At 43.7% G+C, this 19,245-nt stretch overlaps 1 protein-coding gene across 1 annotated transcript in view; it reads right to left on the reverse strand.

The window, feature by feature from the left end:
* Positions 1–19,245, reverse strand: part of LOC126428340 (centaurin-gamma-1A) — a 334,010-nt gene that overhangs the window by 120,887 nt on the left and 193,878 nt on the right. The window contains exon 3 of the mRNA XM_050090273.1: positions 6,560–6,701. Coding sequence (XP_049946230.1) covers positions 6,560–6,701 — 142 coding nt within the window. The remainder of the gene's footprint in view (positions 1–6,559; positions 6,702–19,245) is intronic.

Here is a 19,245-nt window from a genome sequence, read left to right on the forward strand (position 1 = left end):
TAGAAGTAGGTCTAAAATTATCTACGTTATCCCTCTCTCCCTTTTTATAAAGCGGCTTTACTACTGAGTACTTTAAACGTTCAGGAAACTGGCCGTCCCTAAAGGAAAAATTACAAGTATGGCTAAATACAGGGCTAACATGTGCAGCACAGTACTTTAATATTCTGTCAGGCACTCCATCATAACCATGAGAGTCCTTAGTCTTCAGTGATTTAATTACTAACTCAATCTCCCCCTTGTCTGCATCACAGAGGAATATTTCAGACATGTCTCGGAAAGGCATTTGCTAAGACAGTTATATGATTCCCTGGAGAAACTAAGTTTTTATTTAATTCACCAGCAATGCTCGGACAATGATTGTTAAATGCTGTACATATATCTGATTTATCAGTAACAGAAATATTTTTATTACGAACTGACTTTATATCGTCGACATTGTGCTGCTGATCAGACATTTCCTTCACAACTGACTATATGGTTTTGATTTTATCCTGTGAATTAGCTATTCTATTTGCGTACCACATAATCTTTGCCTTCCTAATAACATTTTTAAGCACCTTACAATACTGTTTGTAATGGGCCACTGTAGCTTGATTGTGACTGCTTCTAACGTTTTGATATAATTCCCGCTTTGTTCTACATGATATCCTTATCCCCCTAGTCAGCCACCCGGGCTTCCCATTACTGGTTTAGAATGTTCTAATTTAAAGCAACTCTCAAAGAGCATCAGAAATGTGTTAAGGAAAGCACTGTATTTATCATCTATCGGCACTATAAACATCCTTCCGCTCTTGTTCCTTGACAAGGTTTAAAAAACCCTCTATTGCTGTTGGATTAACTTACGTACATAGTTTGTAATTACATGTGACATTTATTTGAGTACAAAAGCCTTTTAGTGTTAAAATTTGTGCATCATGGTCTGCAAGGCCACTCACCCTTTTATTAACAGAATGCCCATCTAGTAATGAAGAATGAATAAAAATATCGTCTATGGCTGTGCTACTGTTCCTCTGCACCATAGTTGGAAAAAACACCGTCTGCATCAGTTCATATGAATTTATAAGATCTACCACCATCCTTTTAATTTGCACAGTCATATACAAAGTTTATCAGCAGATATAACGAATTTCTGGTACTTCCTACAAAATGCGTTAAGAACCCTCTCTAGCTCGAGCAGAAATGCTCTGAAGTCAGAGTTAGGGGACCTATAAACAACAACAATTAGAAGTTTAGTTTCACTAAATTCAACTGCCCCTGCATAATATTCAAGTATCTGTTTAGTGCAGTGCCGTGATACGTCCATGGACTCAAATGGAATACTGCTTTTTTACGTATACGATCACTCCCCCACCACGCAAGGAAGTCCTCGAAAAACAGCCATCTAATCTGTATCCTGGTAAATGAAGCCTCTGAATTGTCAAGTTATTTATATACAAATAATTTCAGAGTCAACATCTATAAGCAGTTCATTATCTCTAATACCTCTTACCTCTTATATTTTTTTGATGAAATATGCTAATTCCTTCTCTACTTGGAAAACATTCCGCCCTCTGAAGATGAGCCCTTAGTTAGAGTGACCGCCTATAAACAAGTATACCTATCAGCTGACTTCAATGTAAAAAAGGGGCAGCTCTAACACCAACTACTACAGGAATTTTTCCCACCACTGCCCACTCCGCTGTCACCTCTAAGCTTTGCCAGCCTCTCCTTCCCATACTTATTGAGGTGTAGGCCACGCCTAGTGAAACTCGATCTACTGACAGACTCAACTGGCACCACTGAGATGTGACCCACGTCCTCTGCCATCAGCGCCCTCTCCAGTTAACGCCTAACAGTCAGATCAACATGCGGCCGATCACGACACTGAAACAGTTGCACGAAGTGCGCATTAGTGCCACCAGTTTGAGTAGCTATCTTTAGCAGGTCACCACCTACACCATATTCCCCGTCCCTATCGAGACTGTTCCCTGCTCCACCCACTATCACTACCTGATCCTCCTCCGTAAAATTCCTACATAGCTCCCCCATGTCACCTGAGCCAACCTTGCACTAGGCTTCACAATGCTGGTGCCCTGGTATTCACTCCCTAACACTTCCTGCGACTGCTGGCCCACATCTCTACTGTGCAAACTATCTAGGAGCCGACGTGTTTCTACATCTGAAAAGTGGTGTCAGTTCAGTGTTCGCCCCAGTCGCGTAAGAGTGGCGGTAGTAGCGCCACGATGAGAATGCAAGTCAGGTTTGCTTTACATATGTTCTGCTACAGTCTTGAGCGCTGGTTACCTTTGAGATTGGACCTGGTGAGTTGATGTTAGTGAAGAGAGCCGTTAAGGCGACAAAGAAGCCATTATCAGCACCACACTGAGGTGGATGTTTCGTTGATGACATATTGCAGAAGGACGTGGCAGAAATAACTGCTGGCAGCGGCAGTCACGGGAATGTATGGCGGCAAGAAGACCGGGGCTCCCGGTGGCCACGTGTGTCACTACTGACAGGGAAGACCACTGTGTTCGGCGCGTCGTACTGCGTCTTCAGCAGCAGTTGGCACAACCAACTGTTACAAACCGATTACTTTTAGGACGACTCCGAGCCAGATGACCGGAAGGATTCAATCCATTGACCCCAAACCACCACCATGGTGTCAAGCGAGAGGTCATTGAGGTGATGTCATCTGGTTCTGCCTCGTTTCCAGTGATGGCCGTGTGTTGGTTAAGAGGTGGCCAGTTGAGCACCTGCAGCCAACCTGTCTCCTCCCTGGACACACTGGACCTACACCTGGAGTTATGGTCTAGGGCGCGATTTTGTATGGCAGTAGGAATTCTCTTGTGGTTATCCCACACACCCTGACTGCAAAACTGCACGTAAATCTCGTGATTCGGCCTGTTGTGCTGCCATTCACGAATAGCACTCCAGGGGCTGTTTTCCAGTAGGATAACGCTCGCTCACACACCGCTGTTGTAACCCAACACGCTCTACAGAGGGTAGACATGTCGCCTTGGCCTGCTCGATCACCAGATCTGTCTCTAATAGAGCACATATGGGACATCATTGGACGACAATGCCTGCGTCAGCCACAAACAGCATTAACCGCCCCTGTATTGACCGACCAAGTGCAGCAGATATGGAGCTCCATCCCACAAACTTGCATCCGGCACTTGAAGTACACAATTCACGCACGTCTGCACGCTTTCATTCAACATTCTGGCTGTTAATGTACCAGCACCTCACACTTGCAATTGTTTATCTCAGGCTTACGTTAACCTGTGGTTCTGCAATGTTAGTCACCTACATATGTTATGTAGCAAATATGTTGTAGAATTTTCATTACTCTACATTAATTATTTTTGGTGTTGCGATTTATTTTCTTCATTGTATTTTCAATTTACTAGTGGATCACTATGGTATAATTTGCTTAGGCACCATCCACCGAATTGGATTGGAATGCATGCAACCACCTGTTTTTATTCAATGACATACGAATTTTTAGCGGTGTTGTATTCTAACGGACGACGAATGTTCGATACCAAGTTCCGAGCTTTTTAGCTCTAATGTTTCAGTTATGTGAGTACAAATATATAATATTATTATGTAAAAGCTTATAAAATTTTTTTAAAAGTTTGTTGAAAATTGCGAAATTCTTTTAGGAAATTATCGTGTTAGTGAATGTCTCAGAGTTGTTAATCCTTCTCGATTTATTGTTGTGCAGATGTTCACCGAACCAACGACATTACCGCAGTGGTAACACCGATTCCCGTCAGATCACCGAAGTTAAGCGCAGTAGGACTTGGCTAGCACTCAGATGGGTGACCGTCCGGGTCTGCCGAACACTGTTCACGAGTGGGCTGCACTCAGCGCTCGTGAGGCCAGATGAGGGGCTACTTGACTGACGAGCAGCGATTCGGGTCACGAAAACTGAGCGGTGTGCTGAGCACGTGCCGTTCCGTATCCGCATCGAGTGCCGCCCATCGTTGAGGATGACACGGCGATCGGTCGGTGCCGTTGGGCCTTCCCATGTATCGTGAAACCGGTCGAAATCTAAAAGTAAAGGACTAAATACAGCTGAAGCGCTTTATTAATACACAAGACACTTACTGTTTGATCAAGGTTAAAAGGTTTCAAGTGAACTATACCGGAATACTGCAATAAAATTTAATTCCATAAACAAAAAAATCCTTCCATTTGAAAATATCTTCTGAGTTCGATTGCCAAAGCAAACCATTACTAACACGATCACAGTCGAAATTTAGTAAAATAATAGCGCGCGTATCACTCAGGGCGTTGGCAGAGGGTACTTATCATCACACCAGTCCACTGACAGGTGGTAGCGAGGGAACAATGGCCACCTGTGCTACGCCACTGCACCTAACGTCGTCTTCACGATCTCCACCCGACGCGCAACCAGCACAGAGCACGCAGCCCGCCCGGATAGCTGGGCGCATTAGCACGCTTCTGGGATTCGGGGACACATACTGTACTTCAGTAGGCAATGCTAACCGAAGTGACCTGGAGTGATGGACACGCTACATTCTACAGTAATCTGATTGAAGTGCTTGGATTTGGCGAATGTCTTGAGATCAGGTGTAGTGCCAGCAGTGAAGTAAGGAGCAGGTGGTGTTACGGCGTGGGGTGTCTTTTGCGGCGAGGCTCTCATCCCGTTATTGCGCTTACGACAACGTTAAATGTATACCGGTACACCTGCCTAATATCGTGTAGCCCCCCCCCCCTCCCCCGTCCCCCTCAAGCACACAGAAGTGCGCCGGCCGCGCTGGTCTCGCGGTTCTAGGCGCGCAGTCCGGAACCGCGCGACTGCTACGGTCGCAGGTTCGAATCCTGCCTCGGGCATGGATGTGTGTGATGTCCTTAGGTTAGTTAGGTTTAAGTAGTTCTAAGTTCTAGGGGACTGATGACCGCAGCTGTTAAGTTCCATAGTGCTCAGAGCCATTTGAACCATTTGAACACAGAAGTGCCTCAACACGACGTGGCATGCACTCGACTAATGTCTGAAGTAGTGATGGAGGGAAATGACACCATGAATCCTGCAGGGCTGTCCATAAATCCACAACAGTACGAGGGGGTGCAGATCTCTTCTGAACAGCACGTTGGAAGGCACCCCACATATGCTCAATGATGTTCATGTTTGGGGAGTTTGTTGGCCAGCGGAAGTATTTAAACTCAGAAGAATACAGCAATTCAGGACGTCTGGAGTGTCGCGTTGTCCTGCTGGAATTGTCCACCTCCGTCGAATTGCACAAAGGACATGAATGGATGCAGGTGATCAGACAGGATGCTTGCGTACGTGTCACCTGTCAGAGTCGTATCTAAATGAGTCAGGGGTCCGATACCATTCCATCTGCACACGCCCCACACCATCACACAGACTCGAACAGCTTGAACAGTCCCCTGCTGACATGCAGGGTCCATAGATTCATGAAGCTGTCTTCGTACCTGTACACGTCTATCCTCTCGATACAAAATGAAACGAGACTCGTCCGACCAGGCAACATGTTTCCAGTCAACAACAGTCCAATGTCTGTGTTGGCGGGCGCAGGCCAGGCGTAAAGATTTATGTCGTCCAGTCATCAAAGATACACTAGTGGGCCTTCGGCCCCGAAAGCCCATATCGATGACGTTTCATTGAATGGTTCGTACGCTGACATTTGTTGATGGCCCAGCATTGAAATCTGCAGCAGTTTGCGGAAGGGTTGCACTTCTGTCACGCTGAACGATTCTCTTCAGTCGACATTGGTCCCATTCTTTCAGGATCTTTTTCCGGCCGCAGCGATGTCGGAGATCGGTGTTTTACCGGATCCCTGATATTCACGGTATACTCGTGAAACGGTCGTACGGGAAAATTCCCACTTCATCGCTACCTCGGCGATGCTGTGTTAGACCGCTCATGCGTCGACTAAACGCCACGTTCAAACTCACTTAACTCTTTATAACCTACCATTGTAGCAACAGTAACCGATCTAACAACTGCGCCAGACACTCGCAGTCCTATACAGACGTTGCCGACCGCAGCGCCGTATTCTGCCTGTTTAAATATCTCTGTATTTGAACACGCATGCCTACACCAGTTTATTTGGCGCTTCAGTATAGAACGATAGTAACACATTTTAGAGCACAGGGGAGTGCGTACTGCAGAGGAAGTGTTCAGAGATGACGACGTGTCAGCGTCACAATACAGCCTGTCGTAGAGCAGCATCTGTGAGACTACGGTTTGTGGGGAGCAACATTCCTGGACTGCCCAGAGTCCCGACCTGAACCCTAAAGAAGTCGACTTCGCTCCAGACCCCAGCACTGAACATCACTACCTTCTCTGGTTTGGACTCTTGAGGAAGAATGGGCTTCCATTCCACAGCTTCAGATACCTCACTGAAAGTGTCCCCATCCGAGTTGAAGGCGTCGTAAGGGCATGCGAATACTTTTGATCACACACACACCACACCACACACACACACACACACACACACACACACACTTGGATAGGCCAGACCAGACGGTTTTCGTCTTCCGAAGCGCAGAGAATCAGCTGCCGCCATGGAGCGACGTCACTTACCTTGGGTGCCGACCAGGATGAGCGGGATGTCGGCCGAGTTGCGGAAGTGCGCCATCTTGGTGTAGTAGGTGTAGATGGCGTTGAAGCTGGCCTCGTTCTCCAGGCTGAACACGAAGATGACGGCGTCCACCCACGCGCTGAACTGCACACACACGGAACGAGTACGTGCAATCATTTCTCTCTAGCTCAGTTTGGTTTACATTTCAGAATGAAATTTTCACTCTCTAGCGGAATGAGCGCTGATATGAAACTTCGTGGGAGATAAAAAATGCGTGTCGGAACGAGAATCGAACTCGGAACGTCTGGAACCGCGTGACCGCTACGGTCGCAGGTTCGAATCCTGCCTCGGGCATGGATGTGTGTGATGTCCTTAGGTTAGTTAGGTTTAAGTAGTTCTAAGTTCTAGGCGACTGATGACGACAGATGTTAAGTCCCATAGCGCTCAGAGCCATTTGAACCATTTTGAACTCGGAACGTTTGCCTATTGCGGGAAGGTGTCCTACCGCCTGAGCTACCAGGCACGACCCACGACCCGTCCTCACAGCTATACTTCCGCCAGTACTTCGTCTTCTTTCCAGACGTCACAGAAGCTGCATTACGAAACTTGCGGGACCGGCACTTCTGGAAGACAGGCTGTTGCGGAGACGTGGCTTAGCCACAGGCTGGGGAATGTTTCCAGAATGAAACTTCTCCTGAAGCCTGGAAGGTAGGAGACGGGTTACTGGCGGAAGTTAAAGCTGTGAGGACGGATCGTGAGTCGTGCTTGGATAGCTCAATTGGTGGAGCACTTACTTACGAATGGAAAAGGTCCCGAGTTCCAGTCTCGGACCGGCACACAGTTTCAATCTCCCACGAAGTTTAATTGTTTACTTTTGTTCGTTACATGTTCCTTTCATTGCAATGTAGAACAAGGCAGTTTTACAATTACAGTACACTTACTCAATGAAAAATATGAGAACATGCTGACGATTTACATGATTGTCTTAAGTTTTTTTTTTACACCCTGCAGTATCACAAATGTATAGAGGGCGGTAAGAAAGAGTGTGAAAAGCTTGAAGGGTCTTGCAGTGCAGGTTGTCCTGGAAGCAAAAAATCCGAGCTAATTAGCGTCAAAGGTAGCCAATCAATCCGTCGCGTCGCAAATTCAAGTGATCCTCCAGATACAATTAGTGTTATTGTTCTTACAGCGTAGATCATGGATTTCGAAGCTGCGTTAGGTGCAACACCGTTGTTCGCGGGAAGTGAATAAGTCCTCCGCGACAAACTGTTAATAACATGTGATTTTGGATATTTTCACGATACTAATTATTTTAAAAAAATATTAGGATTTCCGTGCCATTAGCTATCATTTAAAATTGAGGTCATCACTGAATAAAGCAAGTTTCTCTCATGAGGGGAGAAGAAAACAGTGTTGGTGGCAATACTGAAATTATTGTTTATTTATTCAAGAATGATGCGCGTTTCGTCTAGTTCAAGGTTTTCGGATTGACCCACAAATGTTGATAAACAAATTAGGGTTATCGATAATAAGATATCCGCAAAAATAAAATGCACTCGTCCCGTGCGAGGAAAATAGGAAAGGCACTTTATAAGCACAATATCCGACAACTTTGCCGGGACGCATAGTGTGGCAGGATGAGGCCTGTAATAGGGTCAACACGCTGGAAGCGTCGCTTCGACCACACACACCGTACCGAACCAGCTACTTATCAACATTTATCGGCCAATCCGAAGGTGGCTTTAATTGGACGAAACGCGCGTCACTGATGAATAAATAAACAGTAACTTCAACATCGCAAGCAAGACTGTTTTCTTATCCCCTCAGTCTACATACTGGATGGTGTATTACTACGTCATCGAGTGAAAAATGTTTTCCTCATGTTCAATTTCTGTATCGCTCCCTTGTTCAGTTTCATGAAACCAAACGAGGAACACGTTTGGTGACTCCGTCTCTGCCGGGCCGCTCGGATTTGAGAACATACCGGCCTGACTGGCTGACATCGGTGCTAATTACCTCGGAGACGGTGCGCTGTATCGAATTCTTTTTCTGAACAATTACTGTACTGGGTAAGTCACAAAGAATCACCCGATTTAAGAAAAAAATCATAAGTATTGAGATATGTGCGTGAACAACATACTGTTGGAAAGAGCAAACTCTCGTGTTTCACATGGTTCCCGCTAGGTAGAAGCAGTGTGCGCCCACTTCAGTTCTAGCAAAAATGGCTTCGGGACAACAGAAAGCATGTTGCACCAACTGCGACATGGTCGCGTGTACAAACAGTGATCCAATACTGTCAAATGTTTTTTATTCCAGTCTTTGATCACAATATGAATTCTTTAGACGATGACCGGTTTCAGTCCGTAACGACCATCCTCAGACCTTTTTTACACCATCGTCTAAAGAATTCATATTGTGATCAGACTGGAATAAAAAACATCATAAAGCATGTTGTGTTCTACGTTTTGCGCAGTGCGGTTAAGTAATAACTGTACAGCGCGACTTTCGTGCTAGGTATGGTGTGGATCCTCCTAGAGCACACAGCATTAGGCGGAGGCAGGGGCGATTCTAGAAGCCGGTCAAGGGGAGGGGGGGGGGGCTCATGGGGGGGAGGGGGAGGGTTTGGGGGAATGGAATATGGCTTAACAAAAGGGAGAGTTAGGGTTCTAAACCGACTAACTGGCAAAATTTGGTGTTGCTTAAAGTGGTTTTTGGTAACTGTTATTGAGTTCAGGGTAAAAAATGTGTATTAATAAATAATAAGACGCCTATTTTAACTGATATGTACTGGTTTAGGTAGTAAGCTATTTGCCGCTCTTATTCTTTTGTTAAAATGTGGTTGGAATACATTGCAACCTATATTGCTACATAATTATAAAAAAATGATTGAATCTGATTTCTGAAGTTACTTTATCCAGTGTAATACGATAGTCCATGAGGGGGGGGGGGGCTATAGCCCCCCATAGCCCCCCCCCTCCCCTCTTCCCACCGCCCCTGGGCGGAGGCATGAAGGATGCCGCTAAACACGCCCCCGATGTCCGTCTGGCGTGTGTTGCGGCGACGTCTGCACACGAAGCCGTACAAAGTTCAGCTACTGTAAGTTGTTCGTGAAGGTGACGAACAACAACGTGTGGAGTTCTGTAATATCGTTCTTGGCGAGATGGAGAATGACAGTTTTCTTCGACGTTTAGTGTTTAGTGACGAGGCAACATTCCATTTAAATGGAAAGGTGAACCGTCATAATGTGAGGATACGGAGTACGCAACAACCACATGAAGTTGTACAACATGAGAGGGACTCTCCAACATTTAATGTGTTTTGTGCAGTTGCACTGGAAAAGGTGTACGGTCGATTTTCCTTTGGCGAGAACACTGTTACAGGAAGCACGTATCTCGGTATGCCTGAGAACTTTCTTTTCCCACAGTTCTAGACTGATTCGAACAGGATGGGGTACCGCCACACTGGCATCTGGACGTGCGGGAATTTTTAAATCAAAGGATTACTGAAAGATGGATCGGTCGCACTGGACCAAATGATTCAGCCTTGTATTACTGGCCTCCAAGGTCACCGGAACTGACTGTACGTGGCTATTGCTTGTGGGAGAGAGAGAATGTGTTTATGTGCCTCTGTTACCAGCAACAATGAACGGCCTGAGACATCGCATAACAGCAGCTGTGGAAGCTGTAACTCGAGAGGTGCTCGCTGCAGTGCGGGAACAATTCGAACACCGCACTGACATGCCGTGCACCTCGAGGGGGGCATATTGAACACCTACCAAAAGGTATGAAAAAAAAAACTTTCTGAGTTTCCCGTTCATCAAAAAACAAAATTCATTGTATATGTTTCAGAAACATAGACGCGCCGAATCGGATGATTCTTTTTGATACACCTTGTATTTCTCAGCACAACCTAACTTGCAATACCCTTACAAGCTTTTCAGTCTGTTTCTGACCACCCTGTATACAAACCAGGAGCACACGTGATTTCTCTTAGTGTTTGAAATTAATTCTATATCCATAAAATTCTTTATTTCAGCCACCATGTGGTCAAAGACTATTATAGCTTAACGTCTCACTGCTTTCTGTTGCAAACTGAGGTTGTATGTGAACATGGAAGTGATTTCGCCTTCTGGTAGTATATTTATAACTGCTATCGTTGGTTTCTGTCTGTGATTTACTGTTGACAACACACTTCACGTTCTAGTAAATGAGCTACGAGGCTGTTAATATCAGTATGTTCCAAGGTTTAAAGAGCTGTCTAGGAGAAGGTCTAGAGCCGACACCACCCATTATCGTTATTAAATTTTGTTTTTCAGTAACGAGCCATCCCAGAATATGATGCCACGTAACATTAGTGAATGAAAATGGGAAATGTAAGTCAATTTTCTGACTTTTATCTCTCCAAAACCTGATATTTTCCGTAACGCTAAAGTTGCGTATGTTAGCTCTTTAACATCTGTAACACATCACTTCCAGTTCGGCTTCTTACCCATAAAAATACTTGAGAATTTGGAATATTTTGTTTCATTTACTTGTTCAAGAATGTGTGTTACTTCTAATGGTGTGACCGCGCCTTACACATCACAGAACTTCATGTACTGTGTGGTATCCAAATTCAGTGACTGACTTTTTGCATAGAAATAGTTATACATTTGTAAGAAAATTTTATTTGCATTTTCAAGTGTTGAACCCCATCCTTTCGGTTCGATTGTAATACTCGTTTCGTCAGCAAACAGGCTTTTTCTTCTTCTTGAACGTACGACGACAAAATACCTCGTCTCTGCACGTTATATTGTGACCGAGCGGTTCTAGGCGCTACAGTCTGGAACCGCGCGACCGCTACGGTCGCAGGTTCGAATCCTGCCTCGGGCATGGATGTGTGTGATGTCCTTAGGTTAGTTAGGTTTAAGTAGTTCTAAGTTCTAGGGGACTGATGACCTCAACAGTTAAGTCCCATAGTGCTCAGAGCCATTTGAACCATTTGAACTATGATCAGCTGAAGTCCCTCGCCGCCTCAGGAAGGCCCCTACTTTAGGGGTGGTGATACGGTGTTTGTTCAGTAACGCGTAGGCTGGTTAACGACGGAGGTTTGTATTTACTACTTATTACCCGAGGACAAGGAAGTTGCTCATCGGGTGATCCCAAAGGGCTTGGCGGCGTAAGTACAGCCGTGAGATGTATACGGTTTTCGATGTTGGAAGAATTTTGTGAGAAGATGTTCCGGTTTAGTGCTGTTGAATGATTATGACGCCAATCTTCACTTGAGAAAGAATATAATCAACCTGCAGTCATTAGCTCAAAATCAATTCTCTTCGCCAAGACTTACCAATGTAATGAAATACGCCTGATACAAATCAGGATATTTAGAGGATCACCCGTGACAATTTGAAGTCCTGATATATTTTGTTTCATATTGTCTTCTCCATCCTGTATATTAGTGACGAAATTTCGTTCATTTTGTGCGCGTGGCGTAAAAAACGTTATGTTTTAAGCATTTCCTTACAGATTATCATTATTTTAATTATTTTCTACCATGATAATGAGTTACTCATTACTTTCAATTAACAAAATACACATACGTGAAAACGTAAACAAAAAATAAAAAAGCATTGAATGTAAAACATAAAATAATTTAAAACATAATAACAAATATAAGTAAAATAAATAAGTAGCTTCATAATGAATTTATATTTCGACACAACTGTCATCAAGGAGTGTGACTGAATGAAATTTCAAATTTTTATTTGAGACCACAAACGGTCGTCAAGCCACAGTCATTAAAACAATAAAAATTTTGAAAGGTTACATTACTACTTTCGACACACTGCGTCGTCATTTTTAAATGTAATCACAAAGACTCTTGTCTTGTGCTAGCCCCAATCGGGAGTGCGTTGTCTTTGTAAGATTTCAGCAGCACATTACACACAACTATTGCACGCTCTGTTCTTGTCTTGGGCTTGCTACACGCTATAAGGGTACGACGTGTGAACCTTCGTTTGCAAAATGACGTCGCATCACAGCACCACTTAATGCAACTGTTATACAATACTTTTCATTCCGATGCGGTTTTCATACACACTGCATTAAGGTGTGAAATGACTGATCAACCAAAAATTGTCATGACGTCATGTGACCCGTTTCTGCTGCCTTTGCTTCAGTTTGCTGGTTTAGTTATTTTTCGTAATATTTGAAAAAAAAAAAGCATGGTTACAATAATTAATCGACTTTTCCAGATTTGTGACTAAATCTGAAAATGACGACTCAGTGCGTCGAAACTAGTTGTGTAACCTTTTAAAAATTTCACTGGTTAGTGAGTGTGCCTTAACGACCGTTTGTGGTGTCAAACAAACATTTTAATAATGAATGTTTAGATGTTTCAATTGCGTATGTTGAAAATACTCCGACCCCACAATGTCTACAGCTTATTTTCCAAAAATAGCATTTCAGAAACCAGTTTTATTACACATAGATGTACGTAGCTTGAAAGCTTCTTTAATTTACGTACGCTGTTATTTTTCATAATAAATTAACGGTGGTGGGATATTTTGCAAAATTTCAAATTATTACAAAATTCTATTCTACCGTTTTCAAGAAAGTTAACTACTTATCAAGTTTTATGTGGGACACATTTTTTTTGCATGTCATCGTTTATATGCCAAATTACGTTTGGGGAAGTGTTTTACCCCTCGAAAGTGAAACTGATGGCACACAAAAAAATAAATAAATAAACATAAATACGCACTGCGTTATTTTGCGCCCTCCACAGCCTCCAAGTTGCACCGAGATCATTTACTGACACTTGGGAATGCTACCCGTTCAAAGCCGGCGTGGGTCGCCAGTTCATTTATGACAAGAGCAGCAATAGCGTCCCCAGTGGTACAACTTCCTTACTGCGAAGATGGTGTTCCGTTTCGTATAGCCCAGGGCTTCTTAATGCGACTCTGCACACTTTTTACTTAGAAAGGATAAAAAACAGGTACAAATAAGATTTCTGATACAATTTCACAGTCCTTCTCCTCAATAACCACAGCATATTTACTTAAGAAAAATGTTTAGCTGCCTAGAATGTTAGAGGGTATGAAATGTGTAAATAGAGTCGCACCAGACAAATACCGATCATCGTGCGTTTCAAGCAGCGTCCACCTTCAAGAAGACGCCAGTTTGTTTCTCGTTAAAAACAAAAAATTTCAAAAGTATCTCACCTGAGCTACAATAATATCCTCAGCAAATCGCAGTTTGTATTTCAGAAGACTTGCTCTACTGAGAATGCCATTCACATGTCAGATTTTACAAGCATTAAGAAATAAGATAGCGACGATTGGTATTTTCTGCGACAGGTCTAAGGCATGTGACTGAATCACAGTATTCTCCTAGATAAATTGTTGTGGGATTGATGGTATAGTGAACCAATGGATATTGTTATATCCAACCAAAACAATGCAGAAAGTTGTAGTCAGTAATTCAACCAGTAGAGTCTGGTGACATGATTCTGACTGGGGAAAAAATCACGTATGGGTTTCCCGAAGGCTTAGCCTTGGGTCCCTTGTTGTTCCTCATATATGTAACCGATCTTCCATCTACCATACAACAAGAAAAATTAGTTCTTTTTGCGTAAGACACTTGCATTGTAATCAATCCCAACAATGAGACAGAAACACAAGAAATGGTAAACAATGTTCTTAAAAGTATCACTGACTGGTTTTCTGCGACTGGTCTCACCCTCAATTTTAAAAAGCCACCGGGTGTGAGTCGTGCTTCGGTAACTCAGTTGGTAGAGCACTTGCCCGCGAAAGGCGAAGGTCCCGAGTTCGAGTCTCGGTCGGGCACACAGTTTTAATCTGCCAGGAAGTTTCATATCAGCGCACACTCCGCTGCAGAGTGAAAATCTCATTCTGGCACAACATATTCTGTTCTGCACATCTGGGGGTACAACACCAATGATGAGTGTAACACATGATGAGGAAATAATAAATAGGGTGGAATCTTCAAAATTGTTAGGTTCCATATTGATCAAAATTTAAACTGGAAAAAGCACATTTTGGAACTCCTAAGAGAATCTAAATCTAGTTCAGTCTTATTAACACTTAGAATCATAGGAAATCTTGGGGAGGGACAAATCAGTAAGTTGACATACTTTGCATATTTTCATTCAATAATGTCATATGTAATAATGTCCCGGGACAACTCATCTAAGAAAGAAAGTCTTCATTGCGCAAACACGTGCTGTGAGAACAGTATGTGGCGCTCACCGACCATCATGTTACAGACACCTGTTTAAGGAGTTAGCCATTCTGATTACTGCTTCACAGTATATTTATTCCCTCATGAAGTAAGTTGCAAATAATCAACTATAGTTCAGAAGGAACAATGATGTAAACAAAAAATGACATTCAGTACTCCACATTAAGGTATAATTTGAAACAAAAGAAAAAAGCTGGAAAGTTTCTCCTTAACAATTTGTTCTATCCGTACAAGAATTTCTATTATTGTAAAGTGTAAAAGGTGGTGGGTAGGGATTACTAACTCACATATGAATGCGTTTTTTAGCAGTAGCAACAACTTATGAGGGTTCACCATGTAGCCATATTTACAAATTCATTTTCGATGTGAATGTAAAATGATTCGTTCCACATTACGATTTATCGTGCAAAATTATTCATGGAACATGAAACTAAGTAATTAGCTAACTTGAAAGTCTGCAAGTTTATATGAAGTATGTTTGCATAATGTTCGCATTCAACGTTAATCAAGCTAGTTACACAGTCAAACCTATTTTTCGAGTACAAACACAACCGGGGCAAACTTACAAAGTCGGGCCGGTACATACGAGTGCGTACACTCCAATAAGAGTGGAAGAGGAATACCAAAATTCCGGATAATGTCAGAATGGATGCCGAGACGAATACGTTGACTCCGCTAAGCTCTATTTGCAGAAAATGCGTGTAACGTAAGTGGGAATGGAAAAGCAATCCGCAACGTGACGACTGCAAGATATTTACTTCTGCACAGCTCCTAAACTCTGCAATCAAAGCAGCCACGTAGATTCGGGCCTCGTCATTCTGCTGCCAGACAGTGCCATAGGTTATGCACAAAACGTCGTACATTACAAACAGCCGATGCCTTATCAATTCAAATGGATGCACCTGATGATGGAGGTCGGAACCGTCGCAACGCGAATTGGGTATAATGTGATTTGTTGTTGTCTTCAGTCCGAAGCCTGCTTTGATGCAGTTGGCCACGCTACTCTACCCTGCGCAAACTCTTGATCTACGAATAACTACTTCAGACTACATCCTTCTGAATCTATTCATCTCTTGGTATCCCTCTAAGATTTCCCCGCGCTTCCCTCCAATACTAAACTAAAGATCCCTTGATGCCTCAGAATGGTCCTACCAAGTGATTCCTTCTTTTAGTCAGATTGTACCACAGATTACTTTCCTTCCCAATTCTATTCAGTACCTCCTCATTAATTACGTGATCTACACATATAATGTTCAGCATTCTTCTGTAGCACTACATTTCAAAATCTTTTTCTCTGTTCGTGTCTGATCTGTTTATCGTCAATGTTTCACTTCCATACATCGCTACACTCCATACAAAAACTTTCAGATAAGACTTCCTAACAAATTCCTCTTCTTCAGAAACGCTTCTCTTTCCGTTGATAGCCTACATTTTATATCCTCTCTGCTTCGGCCATCAGCAGTTATTTTGTTGCCCAAATAGCAAAAGTACTTTACAACTTTTAGTGCCTCGTTACCTAATCTAATTCTGTAAGCATCACGTGATTTAATTAAAATACATTCCATCATGCTGTCTTGGTTTTGTTAATGTTCATCTTGTATCCTCCTATCGAGACACTGTTCATTCCGTTCAGCTGCTCTTCAAAGACTTTTGCTGAATCTGACGGAATTAAAAGTTACTGGCGAACCTCAAAGTTTTTATTTCTTCTCCCTGAACTTTAATTCCTTCTCCAGGTTTTGCTTGGTGTCCTTCACTGCTTGCTCAGTGAACGGGTTGAATAACACCGAGGATATGCTACCTGTGTCACTCCCTTCTCAACCGCTGTTTTCGTTGCTCACGTGTCGTATAACCGCCGTCCGGTTCCTGTACAAGATGCAAACAGCCTTCCGCCCCCTGTACTTTAACCCGTGCTGCCTTCAGAATTTCAAAGAGAGCATTTCAGTCACACTGTCAAAAGCTTTCTGTAACCCCTACAGTAGTTGCGGAGTTTAGCCCGAGCAAGTGCTATAAAAGTAGGTTTGCCTTTCTTTAACCTTTCTTCTAAGGTAAGTCGTTGAGTCAGTATTGTATCACACGATCCTACATTTCTCCGGAATCCAAACTGAACTTCCTCGAGGTGAGCTTCCACCAATTTTTCCATTCTTGTGTAAAGAATTCGTGTTAGTATTTTCCAACCGTAACACAGTAATATCCACACCTGTCAGCACCTTCTTTTTTGGAATTGTTAGTATCACATTATTATTAATGTGATACTAACTACTGTTCGTAATGCTTTGTGTTTTTAAGTGAGGATGAGTGTTGCTGCTCCAAATTGTCGGGTTGCTGATAGCTTCTACGATTGGGATCACGTTAAGGTGAAGTTGGCTACCGACGGCACGGTTGTCATACGACGGTGACTGCCCCTGGGGCGAACTGCACACGGTGACCGGCGAAAGCGGAAGATTTTTCTTTTAGGCTGGCAGACGATGGAAGGGGAACTGTGACGTGTCACGACCGACATTTCGCGTCGGCAGCGACAGATGGCAAGAGCCGCAATCCGGCTTTGGGCGACGGGCCGAGTCCCTCCTGCTGCGCTGGGGATCCGCAGCCAAGTGTCAGAGGGAGGGAGGGAGGGGGGGGGGAGGGTCGGCACGAGCCGAAAAGCACCGGCCGTGGCATTTCCGCCCGCAAAGGTCGCACAAACACCTCTGGCCTTCTCGGACCAGACGATGCCAACATTTACTGGAACAAATGTAGCTATACAGTGTCAGAGATCTTTTCAACTAAGAAACACCTTTGACGTGTATGTACAGGCTGAAGCGACGACTAGGCCAGGATTCGATGCAGGGTCTCTTGTTCACTAGGCAGATGCGCTAAGCGCTGCCCCAGCCTGGCACGTCTCCCTCCATAATTAATCCAAATTCCCATTTCACGCCTCAGCCAACTCGGTGTTCCTCCCAGACTCCAACAGCACTGCAGAGGCTCGCCAGCTGTACTGGAACAGCAGGACAGCATCGACTGAAAACGAGGATCCTGCCTGAAACCTAGGCATAGTAAAACTGGAACGTGTAGGCGCTGTGGTGAGGCGTGCAAGGGAAAGGCAGGGGTTCACGACCCGACGTCATTCCAAGTGGACTGTAAATCCACTTCCACGAGGGTCGGGCAGGCAACCAGACCGGGCGCCGTCTCTCTGGCGGAACCAACCCCCAACCATTCCGCCATGTTACAACCACCACACTGACATCAGCCTGAAGGCACTCACCATCGTGGGCACCAGACAACTGGAATGAAAATGTTTGGCACTGTGTAACACAAAGTCGGGGCATACCTGATGGAACGCACCAAGGTTTTGCATTTCATCACTCCAGTTGTATCGAGCCTGTGTTTAAGCTTAAAGGGGGACATCAAGAAAAACACACACTATTTTAAAGACGCATCAAACCCACAATTTTGAAGACACGGCAATGGAATTTTGTACCACGCTTTAGACGAAATTTACGCATTTACTGTTAATGTCCTTGGACTATATATATATAACTTATTTACGGAAATCAAGAATTTTATTTTTTTTAAAAAAGGTACCTTTTTCTCAGAAACTATTCGAGAGATTTCTACATAATCTTATCTGTTTCATCTTTTCGCACATAGTAAGGTTCTCTCACGGAGTATTTTGAATGTGTCTAATACGACACTTTTAATAATTTTTAATTATAATTCTCAAAGCGAAATATAAAATTCTTGCAAAATTCCAAGCACTTCGTCACACATCTCAGGTTATACTCAGCATTTTAAAATTTGCTGTTGAGTCAACATTCACTAGGTTTATAGAAAAGTGTACAAAATTTCGTAATTGTCGGCTTCATAGATTCTGAGTAAAAGATAGATAAACTTAACAAAACAACATAATTACCAGCCGGACGGAGTGGCCGAGCGGTTCTAGGACCTTCAGTCTGGAATTGCGCGACCGCTACGGTCGCAGGTTCGAATCCTGCCTCGGGCATGGATGTGTGTGAGGTCCTTAGGTTAGTTAGGTTTAAGTAGTTCTAAGTTCTAGGGGACTGATGACCTCAGAACTTAAGTCTCATAGTGCTCAGAGCCATTTGAACCATAATCGTCAGGAAATACAATTTAAAGTTTTACCCAAAGTTTTTTCTCATGTCACTTCTTCAGAAGGCCCCAGATTTGTTCTCAGGGTGCTCTTTCCCTTCAAGGCTTCTCTTCTAGTCTCTTGTTTTCCGCCTTCTTTCCTTTGCCTGGTCCCCAACTGACTTTTCAGCTGCAGAGAGGCGCTGTAAACCTATTTCTTTCAAGACGTCTTTAGCGAAATTTTAACGCCCATTCTCTCTAATACCTCCATCCTACCTTCGTTCCCATCATAAAATACCCGACTGGGAACATAAGTCCTAATTCTGACAACTGCAGCAGATGGAAATGTGGTTTTAGGGCACCGTTTCCTGATGAGCGAGTTT

The sequence above is a fragment of the Schistocerca serialis genome, chromosome 12, assembly GCF_023864345.2.
Source record: "Schistocerca serialis cubense isolate TAMUIC-IGC-003099 chromosome 12, iqSchSeri2.2, whole genome shotgun sequence".
NCBI classification, from domain to species: domain Eukaryota; kingdom Metazoa; phylum Arthropoda; class Insecta; order Orthoptera; family Acrididae; genus Schistocerca; species Schistocerca serialis.